Source organism: Lissotriton vulgaris, chromosome 12 (genome assembly GCF_964263255.1).
Source record: "Lissotriton vulgaris chromosome 12, aLisVul1.2, whole genome shotgun sequence".
NCBI lineage: Eukaryota > Metazoa > Chordata > Amphibia > Caudata > Salamandridae > Lissotriton > Lissotriton vulgaris.
Genome location: NC_141700.1, coordinates 746,287,676 through 746,304,235, shown reverse-complemented (window position 1 = coordinate 746,304,235; position 16,560 = coordinate 746,287,676). Strand labels below are relative to the sequence as shown.

The window sequence follows — 16,560 nt, the reverse complement described above, 5'->3', positions numbered from 1 at the left end:
CTTGTCAGCTGAAACCCCCGAGAAATCGTGGGGCATATTATCAAGGGGGTTTATCTCCGCTTTTTTGGCTTTAAAAGCCAAGAAAGTGGAGATAAAATTATCTCCCTATTACCAAGCTGTCGCTAACACCAGTTAGTGACAGCTAAAAGGAGATAGCGACCATCTTGGGCCCCGCTTTGCATGTCAGTGATATTTATCACTAATGACATGCAAAGTGGGCGTGCCAAGATGTTAGCGACTGGAAACAGTCCCTAACATCGCTATCTCCTATTACCAACTTTTGGAGATATTCGCGCTACGCGCGAATATCTCAAAAAGCTAACACCTGCCCTGAGCAGTTCTTAGCCATGTTATCCAATGGGAGGTGGATAACATGGCTAAGAGCATTTGCTCGATAATGCATGAATATCGCTGACTTTTCAGCGATATTCATGCATTGCGGCCGTTTTTTATCGCATTTGCGATAAACCTTGCTAATAGCAAGGTTTATCTGCGATAAAAATCGCCGATGTGCGGCGATAATTTTTGTCTCTAAACAAGTTAGAGACAAAAATTATCGCTAGTTGTTGGTAATATGCCCCCGGGTTTTTGCTTGCAGGAATCGGGAGGCGGGAGACTAGCACTGAAATCAGTAGTCTCACGCCTGAATCGGGAGGGTTGGCATGTCTGGATTCTCTACAGCTGGGGCCATAAACTACATCCGCAGGGCTAGGTGATAGCCTGGGTCCGGCCTGGACAATCGGACACAGAGGAAGAGGAGTGTCAGAGGGTGCGGTAGTGAATAGGGTGAAAGGGAGGTGTCGGGCGGGCACAGGGTGTGATTCTCAGGGAAGAGCAGCGCAGATGGGGGGAAGTATATGGCCCATGCATGAGAGAGAGAGCGGGGGTGACCAGTGCGTGGGGGAGATGCTTGCGAGGGTGGGGAGCCGTGCTGAGAATCGACGGCGTGCAGAGAGTGGGTCTGGTCAAGGCATCTAAAATGGCTGCCGTGCACGACAAAATTGTGGCATTGGACAAAAAGGCAAGATGGCGCAGACAATGTTTATCAATAAGGATTCATTTATAACAAAATATTTACTCGCAGTGACAAAATGGTGGTCAACACTTCCTGATTTCCATCGAATCGAACGTTAACAGACGTCACGCAGCAAAAAAAAAAAAAAAAGCTCACGCACAGCCGCTGGAAGACATGTATCAACATATTCAGAAAACATAAGGGGTCAGGATACGTCTCCCGCACCCCCTTATACCTAGTAATTTAATTAAAACGAAACACAAAATGGCGAATTCCCGTTTCGCTACCAGTTTGCGGCCCAGTTCGCGGCTCGGGAAGCGCTTCTACCGTGAAAAATATATATTTTATTATTTTCCCCACGAGACCCTTTAATAACCCCAACATCATTCCTAGGGGGTCAAGAGAGGTATACCTTGCCCCCTTTCATTAAATTCCCCCTTCGTTTTTCACCTCTTCTTCTCTCTCGATCCTACCGAGAGATAAGATGGCGGCCGCTCCGGACTGTTTAGAATGTTGACAGACACCGGAGGGCCAATCAGCTTCGCATCGCAAAGTTCCGATACGCGAAAAGTTCGCTAACCGGATCGCTGCCCGGAGCGCTGTTACAGATATATATCTTGATTTAAACGTTAATTTCTCAAAATCCACTGAAGCACATATATTGAGACCTAGCAAAGGCACATCGGGCTAACAGTCCCTACAATTTTGCCAAGTTTCGTGGAAATCCATTCAGCCGTTCGAGCTAAAAGTGAGGCCAACCGCCCTATGGAAATTAACATGGGAAAAACGTGTTTTGGGACCCCCCTTTTTTCTCGGCCCCCCCTTGCCGAACCCCCCCCAAATTTTCATGGGCTGCTCAGAAACAAAATGTGCCATTTTCCTGAAAATTTCAGCCGATTCCGTCCACAAACGCCAAAGTTATTAGACATAGAATTTTCAAAAGTTCCATAGAGAAAAAATCCTAACTATATATACCTACTGGCGACCGCCAGTAGGTAATATATATATATATATATATATATATATATATATATATATATATATATACATATATATACATACATACCTAATATATATATATGGATTTAATAAATATTTAAAGCTCTTTATTTAACATCATGTTATTTTTAACTAATTAACTACTTTAAATAAATTACTTTAAAGTCTTTATCTGGTAAAAAGCTATTTGCTTAATTCTTTCTGGTCGATGTTCTCGCCCACAATACTTTTGCCACAATATTTTGGTTGTTCCCATTATTAGTATAGGAACACAATATATTGCTAAACCATATTTTTGACACAATCTTGTTGTCTTTTGATATTTTTTTCACAGTATTCTGTCAGACAACCAACCAATACTCTATCAGGAAAGTAAGTGAAACATTGTACTATGGAAGAGAATAAATAGTTTTAATGGGTTGATTAAAGGAACAAAATGCATTTATTTCACTTGAATGTTAGAGGGTGATGTGGAAGCTCACTGCAGAGTAAATTGCAAACACAAAACAGTTTGCACACTGATAATAGGCAAGTGTTTTTTATTTTATTAGCATACAGGTGTATCAATGCTAGAAAAAAATTATGTGGTTTGGTTGTTTCAAAATTATAGTGCATATTGTATTAGCAAACAAAAACATACCCACCCAGCATGTGACACTTTCTAATGGTGATAAGTACTGCTGGTGCAAGAAATTCCAGAATATGTTTGAGAGATTAAACCTAGGGCCAGATTGAGATGCAAAGGGAGGCTTCCGGGAGTAAACAGTAAATAATAACCAACAAAATGCCAAGGCCAGGACATTCAGTGTTGTTACTAACAGACTGGTAACTTGAAAATAGTAACAATAAAAAAAACATATATACTCACACTCTTTTCATCCTTACTCTTCTTCAGCCCACGCCATGTGCTACGTTAAAAAATCTAATTTTGTTCCCCTTTTTTTAGTGCTGTATAAAGTTTTTTGTTCCTTTAGTCTATCTTAAGGAGATGACAATAAACCTAACATTAGCTTAATGAATTGCTTTACATTTTTACCTGCTTTTGTGACCTGCCCCCCTTCCTATTAAATGCTCCTTTGTATTCATCTCTGGTTTTAGAAGTATTATGTAACATTTTGGGAAAAATATACAGAAAAGCAAACCAAAACTAGATGACAAAATGGCAAATATCTCCATGGCTACCATGTACTTGCCTTTAGTGCTGAGATAAGCTGGAATAAATGAAATCCAGACACTGAGGAAGGCGAGCATGCTGAAGGTGATAAACTTTGCCTCGTTAAAACTGTCCGGTAGTTTTCGGGACAGGAAAGCTACTATGAAACTTATGGTTGCTAGAAGCCCAAGATATCCTAACATGCACCAGAAAGCAAAAGGAGACCCTTCATTGCATTCAAATATTATCTTGCCAGGCTGTGAGTAGATGTTGTATACAGAAATTGGCGAAGAGATGGTTAGCCAAGAGATACACAGAATAAATTGGAGCAATGTACATACACTGATTATTGTATATGACAATTGGGGTCCGACCCATTTTCTTAAGTTACTGTTGGGTTTGGTAGCATTGAAGGCGATAACCACCATGATGGTTTTTGCTAAGATGCAAGAGACACAGAGAGCAAAACTGATACCAAAGGCAGCCTGCCGCACAAAACATTTGTCTGCTGTCGGAAAACCAATGAAAGTCAAAGAGCAGAGGAAGCAGACAGTGAGTGAGATGAGCAGGAGGTAGCTGAGGGAGCGGTTGTTAGCCTTGACAATAGCTGTGTCTTTGTGACATATAAAGATCCCCAGGATTGCAATAGGAATCGATGAGGAAAGAACACTGATAGTTGCCAACACTGCACCAAGAGGTTCATCGTAGGACAGATATTCAGTAGTCTTTGGTAGACATAAGTCTTGTTCTACATTTGGCCATTGGTCCCAGGGGCATGTGAAACACTCAATAGAATCTGAAAGAGAAAATTGTTGGGGATTTTGAAGAGCTCATTTAACATTTTAGTTGAATTATTATTCAATGGATTTTGTTATACTAACTCACCAGAGTGATTGGAAATCTCTCCTTGGGAGCACCGAACACATTGGAAGCAGCAGATAGGTTCTCCTTCTTTGGAGGCTTTCCTAAAACCGTATCGACAGCTAGAGCTGCACACAGAGAGCGGTAACTGGAGACAAAGGAAAATATAGAGAAGTGTGGGTTTTTATTTAGACAGTGATGTTAGCTTCAGACAAATATAAACAGCTTTCTGGTTAAGTAATCTTAGATTGGACACTTTTTCTTATCTTAGGTTTTGGTACCAGTACTTCAGAAAAGGGTTGGCTTGTTTAACTACTCAGTAGGCCAATTTTAATTAGTGTCAGTTAAAATCCCTAACAAACCTTTAACACATACACTATAAATAAATTGTTATGAAAAAGAAGGACATATATTTCCATAACACTATTAACACAGAACTATATGCAATTAATACAAATCAACTTGAGATAAACCTTTTCACTTCATAAGTTACATGTAATTAACAGAAATATACTTTATTAAATTGAAAAAATAATTCTCATTTTGAAGTAAAACGTAAATTCTCACCTAAAGTAAAGATATATTTTATTGATTATATAATAATATTTTTTAAGTGATGTGCATTATTTTAAAATTTCAGAATTTTAAAATCTTTTTACCTGTTTTTACCATTAAATTATATGTATGATTATTATATGTATTACTTTAATTTAAATGAATATTTTTTCCTTTGGGATTTACATTTAAGTCCCTGTCTCCATTATTTTCTATGGGATGGTGTTGCAGTACCAATGAATGGCCAGGTGTGGTGTTGGACTTACTACAGTTTTTTTAGAAGCAACTTACACTTGTATATTTAGCACCACACCCTTTTTCAGGGAGTTGAAATGTGTAAGTATAAACTTTTGAGTTACTTTATACTTGTATTTTGTGACTAGCCAAAGGTAGCAAAGTTACTTAAAGGTGTAAGGGTAAAGTTACATGTACAAATTGCTCACAACTGTAAGTTCCTTTTGCCAATAGTCCAGTATATGTGCAAGTAACTTCCAAGTATAAAATTCAATCTCAGTAGTCGTCGAACGGCCAAGTTATAGGAGCAATAAAAATGCCACAAAGGTCCGATAACAAAGGTCTAAGGCATCAACATACCTTCTCAAGCTGAAAAGAAGGATCAATTACTTATTTTTATTGATTTTTTTATTTTATTTGTGCTAATCAGGTATCAACTTATTTATTTCAAAACATTCTGGTTAGCACATTAATTCAAATCAATTACAGTGCAGAAATGCATAAGAGAAGTGCAAAGAGTTTGGTCGCTTGCCTAGTCTACATGAGCCCCCTCGCGGCCATCGCACGCCAACACAACCTCAACATCATCTCCTACGCTGACGACACCCAGCTGATCCTCTCCCTGACCAACGACCCCGCCGCCGCCAGAGCCAACCTTCACAAAGGGATGAAAGACGTAGCCGAGTGGATGACGACCAGCCGCCTGAAACTGAACTCAGACAAGACGGAAGTCCTCATCCTGGGCTCCTCGCCCTCCACCTGGGACGACTCCTGGTGGCCCCCCGCCCTGGGCACCGCACCCAAACCGACAGACCACGCACGCAACCTGGGCTTCATCCTGGACTCTTCCCTCTCCATGACCAGACAAGTCAACGCCGTCTCCGCGTCCTGTTTTAACATCCTGCGCATGCTACGGAAGATCTTCCGGTGGATCCCCACCGAGACCAGGAAGACGGTCACCCAGGCCCTCGTCACCAGCCGTCTGGACTACGGCAACGCCCTCTATGCCGGAACCACCGCCAAGCTCCAGAAGAGACTCCAGCGGATCCAGAACGCCTCAGCCAGACTCATCCTCGACATCCCCCGATGCAGCCACATCTCCGGACAACTGAGAGACCTGCACTGGCTCCCCGTCAACAAGAGAATCACCTTCCGTCTCCTCACCCACGCACACAAAGCCCTACACGACCAAGGCCCGAGCTACCTCAACAACCGCCTCAACTTCCACGCTCCCAAACGCCACCTCCGATCGACCAACCACGCCCTCGCCGCCGTACCCCGCATCCGAAGAGCGACAACAGGAGGAATGTCCTTCTCCTACCTGGCCGCCAAGACCTGGAACTCCCTCCCGACCGACCTGCGCCTGACCCAAGACCACCTCTCCTTCAGGAAGAAGCTCAAGACCTGGCTGTTCGAGCAGTAGCAGCACCCCCCCCCCCCCCCAAGCGCCTTGAGACCCTCCGGGTAAGTAGTGCGCTCTACAAATGTCTTTGATTGATTGATTTATTGCCTTAGTCTTCCTCTTAAAAGGGGATAGCTTGGGGACCTTCAGGGAGAATTGATTTCAACTCATACATTATTCCAAATATCCATGATTTTCAATGCACCCAAGCTTAGTGTATAAAGCGCTTCTCATTGTTTTATATGACAAATTTTTGTTACTCACCCTTTGACGTTGGTGGGGAATAGGAGACTTCCACCTTTGAAGAATTAATGACTTGGTGACCTGAGACCCAATAAAAAGATACTGTTGCTGTCTTAGAAGTAAATGGGGGTTGGAAGTTGAAATCCCAAATAGAGCTCCCAACAAGTATGGCTCTATTTAGGCTTGTAGCTTTTCACTGTTTGAAGCATAGGTCTTAGTCCAAAAGGTGAATAATTTAGGATATAGGAACACAACATGGGGCAAATTACCTCAAGAGTACCCGCAACAAAAGCATATCACTAATCTGCCTGGGAACATATGCTGCAAGCTATTCGGGGTATAATAAAATGCCCGTTTAGAATAGACGGCCATTTTTTTAAAGTTTCAGTGGTAGCTCCTCTGATCAAAAGAAAAAATACAATTATAATATATTACTATTGTTATGTCATTTTATTTTTCCTATAGCTGTCAGTGCCTCTTGGTCGGGCTAGGGCTGGCAGAGCAGGGAGAGGAGTTGTTTGTACTACTTTAGAGCACATACTGCTTGGCCGGCCCAAACAGTCATGCACACTTTGCATGTTCCCCACCAGGCTGCATTACACAGCCTGGTGAGGAACATGCGAAGCCTCCCTATCCCTGTCTGAGCACCAATTGTGCTTGGGTGATTGGCTCAGGGGAGCTGGGTGCTTCCTGCTGCTGGACGAAAGTCTGCAGGAAGATGATCAAGGATGCACAAGAGTCCCTTATATCTGGAAAGGCCAAACCTCCATCTTGAATGTTGACCTGGATTGCCGTAAGTTAAGCTCAGGTAGTCCTCCCTTGTCATAAAACATGGCACAAATTAGGTCAATCTCAATAAAAATGTTTGCTGATTTTTGACCAAAACATTTGAAAAGACAAAGGTAAACCGGGTAAGGAAGGACATTTTAATGAGTGCTAAACGCCCTATAATGGTTAGTATTAAATTGTGCAAATTAGTAATAGATTCACCTTATTAAGCATGGGGATGTAAATTAGCTTAAAAAAAATCTGAAAAATCATGTGAGACAAAGATGCCCAAATACCATAAAAGGCAAATAGCAGAAAAGTGGTGTTGTATATCCATGGGTAAAAGTGAAGGAGAACAATGATATAGAAGAAGTTCTGATTTGACCTGGAGCACCTTAATGTCCCCAATATCTTAAAAAATTGTAAATTGGCAAAGGTGTTTTGAATAGTGCAAGCTGTGCCGGCTATAATGAGAATTATATCATCAGCAAACATCTGGACACAGTGGCCAAATCTCGAATTCTTGTTTAAGAGCTGTCACCAGAGGCTCTAAAAAAAAGACCAAATAGCACTGCTACATAAGACTGTCTTGTCTTGTGCCTCTCTCTATAGGATATAGCTGTATGGTTTGGGCATTGATCATCATTTTAGCCTTAGCCTTGGCATATAGATTATTCAACATTACCACTAGTTTAGAGAGGAATCCAAAGTGAAGGAGGATGGCAAACAATGCATCCCATTGCTCACGGTCAAATGCCTTCTCGGCACTGAGCATGGTTATTGCTGTCTCAGTCTTATTGGTAGAACAATAGTTGTTTGCCTGCAAAAGGAAGTTCGTATTTAGGGCCTCATTATGATGTATACCCGACAGAACGCACTGTAGCACATATTCTAGACGCCCAGGTTCTGAGGGACACTGGGTCGCCACATTATACTTGATGTATCATTACTATGTCAGGCAGGACACCGTTGCAGAATCGGGACAGACCATCCTCCGGTCGGCGTCCAAACCGTATTATTAGGATGGGACTACACAAGGTGTGCTTGCACACTCCCATTTCTCTATAGAAGCCTGTGATGTGGTCAGAAACTGGCTGCAGCACAAGCTCCCAAAGAGAAATGGGAGTTACTGTTAATCCCTGCACTGTGTGGCAGGCATCACATGGTGTCTGCCACTCGGAGCAGGGATTGACAGTGGTGAACCATATGTGCCCCCCCAGGCCTCTAAATAGAACCCACTGTTGCAAGGGAGCCCTGCTAGAAGCCCCTAAAGTTGCTTTCCAACAGGCTTTTCATATTGGAAAGCCCTACACAAGAAGCCTGCAGGACTGACATCGTAGTCCCGACGGAGGAAACGCCGTTCTTAAAGAACTATGTGCCAGTTCCGACTGGACCACTGGCTCCTTGAGCGCATCAGAAGCCAGCCGGAATGACCAGTCGGTTTAAATTCAGCCCGCTGTGTTCATAATATGGCAGTCAGAATTGAAACCGAAGATGTCGGTCGGAGGCATTACGACCAAAATCAAACTCTTTGCCTTAATGTCATTGATCTCCCAAACACGAAGCTATTTTAGTCACCGTGACTCCTGAGAGTGCAGCAGGAGCTACTCTTCACATCATAATTTTGGTGAACAGTTTGTAATTGCAATTTAAAAGGTTAATGGGACCTTACAAAAAAGTTGTTCAGATTTGTCTTTTTTAAGGAACCTTACAATAACTGCCTGAGTAAACTTCTTAGGGATTTTGCATCCTTCCAGGATTTCATTGAATAGTACAGCTTAAACGTTCACTAGGTACACTGCAAAATGTTTATTCATTTAGCCTGTACGCTGTCGTTGCAGAAGTCCTTTGCATGGGGCAAGAGTTTGATGGTGTCTTTGGTTTCTGTGTTCATAATAGGGCCCCCGACCCTTTCTCGAAGCTCACTATTCGGTGAGGGTAGCTTTATCGGGTGTGCTCTGATTGACCTAGGCAAGGGGTTGATAGTAGAAGCAATGAGATCTGCATAGTAATCTAAGAACACCCTGTCAATCTGATCAGCATCCGTCACATTGCAATTCTGCTTCTCATCAAAGATTGCTTTAATGGCTCCCTTGTTCCGTTTCGTTTTGGCTAACCATGCCAAGAAGCACCCTGCATGTTCCCTCTCTTTGTAGAGTTCGTGGAAGCAGGACTTCTGTTGAGCAAATCCCTGGAGGTGAAGAAGTCTTTGAGTCTTTGACTTTCTGACACAAAATTAGCTTTGGACTCAGCAGTGTGAAAAATGGAGTCCTCCCTGCTAGCTTGCTCTAAATCCTGTTGCAGGGCAGACATTTCCTCTTGTCTCAATTTGTTAACTTGAGCTGTATGGTAGATCGATTGTCCCCAAATGATGGCCTTACAGGCCCCCCAAACAGTAAAGCTGTAGTCTGTGCCACTGTTTCTCCATAAAGGTCCCTCTGATGCCACACGCATGACTGCAATCCAACCCTCCTACATTAATAAGTATTTGTCTAATGACCACTGTGATCACTCTTTTGAAGGGATGCTTAGTCTTTGATCTAAAAAAGGGACAGAGTGGTCAGAGAAGGGTTCGAGAGTATACTGAATCAAGCTCTTCCCCAATTATGCGATGCTAAGAAAAAATAAATATGTGACACTGAGTTAAGATGTCTGGAGAAACAGGTAAATCTTCACCCCGTGGGATGGTCAGTGTGCCAGGTATCTAACGAGGCAAGATCTTGTAACAGATCAGCCTGAGCCCAATCTAGTTTTGGCTAACCCTGGGTGTAGTTCGCGTAATAGCACTACGCGAGCTACGCGAACTGCGTAGTGCACTTGGCAAAATGCGTTCGCACTGATTGCACAGTGCCGGATGCTTGTCTGCACTGTGCAATCAGTGCAAACCGCATCTTGCACAGTGCAAGCGGTCGTTTCCTGCCGTTCAAGTAGATTTCTTCTCGAGCGACAGCTTTCTCATTCAGACTGGTAATTTCTCATCGCGAGCGGTCGCAAGCATATGCGACCACTCGCAATGAGAAACCTGACCTTCCCGGGTTGAGAATCTTGCCAGGAGGTTTATTTTTCACGCTCCCGATCAGCAACATGATGTTGCTGATCGTGAACGAGGAAAAAGTCTCGCGGGGATATCATTTTGCTCGCTCACGGTCGCCAACTTGACGTTGAAGACTGCGAGCAAGCAAAAAATTACCGCTACGCAATGCGTGTTTGCACTGTGAAACGTGCAATTCGTGTAGTGCAAAATAGCGCAAACTCCGCAAACTACGCGAGCGTAGCATAGTACTTCGCCCGGGGTTAGTTTTGGCTTACTCTGATGCTTATTGTGATGGGAGCAGTCCCATATTACATCCAGGATGACATCCAATTGTGTCTAATTAGGACAAGCGCTGTAAGGAGCACAATAACATTGTAGACCTCCTCTAAGGGGGCCAGCTTGTCCTCTATGAGTCCATTAAAGCTAACCAGATACATGGTTTGATTGTAAACCTGTAGCTGAGCAGTATCCACGTAGATTTGGGATCACAAACCACCTGAATTACTTTGCCAGGAAAGTTATGAATCAACAAAATAGCCACCCCACTGACCGCCACGTTTGCGGATGCATAAAAAGCGTGAGAGAGAAATTTGAACATTATTGGTTGCTTATCAGAAGCTTTCAAATGCGTTTCCTGAAGCAAAGATATTTGACGTCCAGCCAGCTTAAGCCATGAATAAATAGATCTAAACTTGCTTTGGTTATTAATTCCATTTGTGTTACAAAAAATGACCCTAATGAGTTCAACTCTAGTCTCCAGGCAGATCATAATACCTTTTTCAATTGCATTGCCTTGGTGCCAGCTCCGGGCAATGAGCCAGAGATTTCTGATTCCCTGCCAATCTTGCATTGGTTAGACTGTACAAAGCATAGCATGACCCCTAGGTCCATAGACTTTTGTAGTTGTGCTGATATAAGTAGAACTATGTGAAGAATTTCAACCTGATGAACATTTTGATGATTCCCACTTGCCCTAATTCCTCCCCAAGTGTCACACTCCCACCCTCGAACTCCCTCCATCCTTGGAGTCCACCCTGCCTGGGGCCCACCCAACAGCTCCATCCCCGCCACCCCTGTGCAATACCTCCCCTGTCCCTCATCTCCATAACTGTTAAATGCCCCCAAGAAACTACTATGTGGTGCCTTGACATGGTTTCTGGAGGCTGCCTCGGCCCCTGAGAGTGTTATGGTGGAGATACAAAGATTACCTTGGTAGAATTACTGAAAAATCAAAGTGGCACATGGGCTATGCCAAACATTAAACATTTCAAGCTATTTGATTATTAAAATTGCTTGTCCTGACCCCGCTCTCAACACCCTTCCTCTGGGCTGATGCATGGCGTGCAAAAAGTCCTGTGCTTGCTCCATCGACTGAAAGATATGTGAAAGGCCCTTGTAGAGATCTTTCAGACTGAACTGCTGAACAATTCCAGCAGGGGCACAGAAATTCTGGAAGATACTGATCATGCATTTAACTCTTTGCATTACCATGTAGAAAATACTGACATATCAGAAAACATCTTAAAAGAATAATTCACAGAAGTCTGATATATTTTGTCTCTAATGGCATTGGCAAAAATGTACTCCTTGATCTGACAGTCAACAAAGTTGACAAAGATAATCCATGCATATTTTGCATTGGGAGACTGGAACACCAGAAAAAGAGGAGCTCCCATGGCTTTTAAATCCATATTTCGAGCAGCAGCTTCAGGATACACATGTTTGGCAATTACATCCGTTATGAAGCTAACAACTGTCTGCCCATTCTCGCACCCTCCGGGTATCCCAGTGCACCTTAGGATCGGCCGGTGCGATCTGTTCTCAGTGTCATTGAACTTAACCCGGAGCTCTGCTAGTTCCATGTAGTAAGCTGCTGCATTTTGGTTTGGATTAGGCTTACTTGCTGTTCCATTGTTTTATGCGCCTGGTCCTGGGAGATTTTCACTGTCCTTAAATTGCCTAAAATTTGGTGAAGGAGTACGTTCATAGATGAAGCCTGGGATTTGCCTGCCTCAAAGGTTTGCGCTTGCACTTTTGATTGTAGAGGCTCAGATGTCAAAGTATTTGTTCATGGAGAACCACTGTTAATCTCCTGCAGACTTTCTGAAATCATGGGTGCATCAGGGGCAATGGATGCTTGGTGAAGATACAGTGCACTTCACTGAATGCCTGTGGTTGAATTACAACTGTTGTGATCCATACTGAGCTTTTTATGTTCCCGTGTTGGGTGCCCCCCTTTTGTTATTGCTCACTGATACCAGCGATAGAGAACAAGGGGTATTTTTGCTGCTTCTTGATCCCTGAAGCACTGTTTGGCAGATAGCTTTGCCCTTTTTCACCTACTTTGGAGAAATCCAGAGTTCTCTCAGCTGTAATTACACTAGGCCATTTACCCTTTGCTATGAGGTTACGGTGCAGTGCTTCTGGGGTTAAGGATCCTTCTTTTTAGCCCTCATGGATGAAGTGGGCTCTTTTCCCATGACAGAATCTCTCCTTATGGGTTGGAGAACTGACCTGTCCTTTTCCTGAGCTACTTGGTCCAATATTCTATCTGGTGAGATTGTCTGCAGCACTGTCCCAGGAAATCTAAGTCTGGCTCCCCTTAAAGGCGGTATGACTGCAAAGTTTAGTATTGGTAGAGGATTGGTTATTCTCCATGGTTGAGGCTGTTTTTGTGAGGTCTGAGGGTGTTTCCATCATGGTGGGCATCTATCGTGCTGTATAGCATCTTTCTGTCCACTGCTTTGATCTAGCCCACAAAAAGGATTAATTCCTGTAACCTGGTCCGTAGCAACTGCAGCGGTGGTCTGAAACCAGAGCAGGCAGGTTCATAATCCAGCGCTTCATCCGGCATGGAATCTGGAACTTTAGTCTGCCTAGTGCTTGGGTGAAGCTGTTGGCTCATAAAGCACCAAGCTGCCCTCTTCTCATTTTCTCGCCCCCTCTCCTGCCTCCATACTAAAGCCACTGCTGGTCTCTCCAGCCCCTAAACAGGCCACTACAACTCAACAGAACTGTAAAACTGCTGCCTTTGGGTAAGACTCACATGCATCGCAGTGCACATGCCATTTATTCCTGACTGTTTTTAAAAAAAATATATTGCCTGCTGATGAAGGTTGCTCAAAAAAGGCCTCTCTGCGCTGTTATGAATTGGAAGGCAGATGGCGGCACCTCTTTCTTATGCATTTGTAGCAGAGCAGGATTTCTGGCACTCAACACCACATTAGCCTTCACAGCTTTTCTCCTACAGTGGGGATTGAGGAGTATGGAGGTGTATAAGGATTCAAAAATAGAGACCAAATTTGTGGCAGTAAGGAATAGACCCAATCTATGCCAGTGGAGAACAGCAACTCACTGACATTTCAGCAATCCAGGCCAGAATTTCCAGCTATGCTCAGCTGCATAATAAAAAAAGTTTTTTGAACCACTGCACTCCGAGTGTGTCCTAGTATAAGCCAGTTAATGAAGATTACTCGTGGTTAGGGTGCTCGGGATGATCACCTCCTAGTCCCAGAGGTGTTGAATATACAAAATGTCCGAAAAACCTTAGGCAGTGTAAGGTTAAAGTCTCAAGCACTCCTTAGGCGTCAAAAGCGCTAAATTCTTAAGGATAAGGTTAACAAAACGTGATTTTCTAAAAGTTGAAATCAAAGTTTAATTCAGTTGATGGAAGACATCATATTGTGTCATATGATCAAACATCCATGGTGAATCAATCCAGTTTAAAAACATCAAAAAAGATTGTATTCCATTTTCCTTCATTATTACATTGTTACATTATAAACTGTCTACCCTATGCATTTCAAGCTTAGCTCTTCTTCAGGGGGAAGCTCTACAAGAAAACAAACAAAACAAACATGTATCGCTAACCCATAGGGAACAATAATGCATGTAGAACTGAGGTATATACATGGCACATAAAGTGCTAGTTGGTGTAACCATGCAAATGGAACACGGTGTGAACTAAGAATAAAGAAATTAAAAAACGAGTGCAGCTCGGTGTGCTGAGCACAAAGTTTGGAAAATGTGGAAGTATTTGAGTAACAGAAAAATAGCAGCATGTAACCGGCTACCGGATGCATGTGAAGCACTACAAGGGAAACACAAGTGAAAGAGTTAAGTACATGATTAAAAGTAACCGAGGTGCAACTGAGGTGCAAGAAATATATCTAAAACCGTAGTGCGAATTGTGCGATACATGTCAATCCCGTAGCAATAAGTGCATGTTGATGCCGGTTTCAGAAAAGTGAAGGTAAAGCCCAGTGCAGTAGACGCTTACCTTAACGTAACACAATAAATGTGTACCGAAGTGCAGAAATGTGATTGACTCTGCGTTAACTGGGGTCACCGTGTTCATGTAAAAACCCGGAAGACGCGAGTCGTTAATAAAGACGCTAGTCAATGAAACAAAGAGAGAGCTCAAAGTAGAAAGCGGACTGTGTTCGACCCGATTAGGTAGAGGAGAAACTGAAAAAGGACGCTACACTCGCAAACCAATAGAGTGAAGTGAAATCTTAACAAAGAAACAGGTGGACAGATGAAGGATAAAACAAAACTCGGTGGGAAAAAAACTGTATAAAAAGGAAACTAAACTAAAAGTCGGGAGTAGGATGAAAAAGAAAAACATACACGGTGAGCATAAAACGCAAAAGCGTTAATGTGAGGTACTGATGTAAAAAGGATGAAAGAGAAAAACATTGACAGTGAGCATGAAACGCAAAAGCGTTAATGTGAAGAACAAATGTAAAAAGTTACAGAAAATGCAAAAAAGAAAATGCAATAAAGAAAAAGAATGAAGATGTAGCGAACACAATGACATTTATGCGAGGATAGAGAGAAAAAAAATGGCAGGATTGCAATTCTACAAAAGTATTACAGAAAACAACTGTGTTCAAGTCTCTCATTGAGCCCTCTCGGATGTAGGGCGTTCAGTTTGTGCATCCAGTACAGTTCTCTTTGTAAAAGGAACTTTTTATTGTCTCTGCCTTCTATCTTATTTACAACCTCCAAAACCAAGAACGGAATCTGGCTCACATTGTGAGAGTGATTTAACATAATGTGCTGCCACACAGGATTTAAGATTTTTAGTGTGAATGTTGCTACGGTGTTCAGTCAATCTGAGTCTTACCTTACGTTCTGTTTTACCCACGTACGGTAGGCCACATGAGCATTTGAGACGGTATACCACGTTGGTGGTGTCGCACGTTGCTTTGACTTTGAGTTTAATGGGAGATCCCTGGGTCTGGTGTGGTATTGTGGTCCCTTATATAATGCTGTTACAATTGTCACAATTGTGACATGGAACTGTCCCCTTATATGTAGTTGCAATGGTACTTCTGTGTGCTTTCAAGAGTTGTTGGATATTTTTGGAATGTTGGTAAGCGAATATGGGAACATTTTGGAAGATGGTATTGAAATCTTGCTCCAATTGTAACAGCTGCCAATGTTTTCAAATTGATTGCTTAATCTTCAAACTTTGCAACAAGTATTTAGAAACAAATACAGAGTGTGTGTCTGTGATTTCTGTTGGAACCTTGGGTAATAACAATTGTGAACGATCTTTAATTTTTACTCTATTTTTTGCCAATTGAGTGGATAACCTCTTTGATGAAATTTGTTGACTATCTTGGAACAATTTTCTGAAAATAGTTCTTCAGTAGATGCGATTCTCTAAGCTCGAAGAAGTTGAGAATATTGACAAGAGTTTTTTCAAACTCATTTGATGAAAGCTTCTGAAGTGAAGATAGTTATTGTGGTCAGTGGGATTGGTGTAAATAGAGGTCACTAACTGGTTTTCAATAGGCTTGATATTGATGTCTAAAAAAGCTAACTTAGATTGACTAATGGTGTGCGTAAATTGAATCCTCTCATCAACTTGGTTTAAATGAATAATGGCTGTGAGGAGTTGATATTCTGAACCTTTCCACACCAGGAAGATGGCATCTATATAGTGGTGATAGGTACCTAGGTATTCCTGCCATTCTGGATTTGAAAGAATGTAATCCATTTCATATTGGTGCATAAAAAGATATGCATACACCGGAGCGGCACAGTTGCCCATGGCTACTCCCGAAAGCTGAATGAAAAATGTATCTAGACATCTGAAATAGCTGTGATGGAGTGTAAACTGCATCAATTCCTCCGAACTATGAGTACGGAGAAAGAGCTGGGGCAATCCTGGCCAGCAAGATTAGAGCAGACCGGGTGAGGAATAATATCGTTAGACTAATTATTGATGATCAGGGCACTGTGTTTTGTAAACAGGAGGACATGGGAAAATGTCTTCTCTCCTTCTT

At 42.5% G+C, this 16,560-nt stretch overlaps 1 protein-coding gene across 1 annotated transcript in view; it reads right to left on the bottom strand.

Annotated features, from left to right (window-relative positions):
• Positions 1–3,046: 3,046 nt before the first annotated feature.
• Positions 3,047–16,560, bottom strand: part of LOC147678553 (extracellular calcium-sensing receptor-like) — a 60,528-nt gene continuing 47,014 nt past the window's right edge. Inside the window, exons 5-6 of the mRNA XM_086945688.1 lie at positions 4,053–4,176; positions 3,047–3,963 (exon numbers count right to left, since the gene is read on the bottom strand). Of these exons, the coding sequence (XP_086801814.1) occupies positions 3,047–3,963; positions 4,053–4,176 (1,041 nt within the window). The remainder of the gene's footprint in view (positions 3,964–4,052; positions 4,177–16,560) is intronic.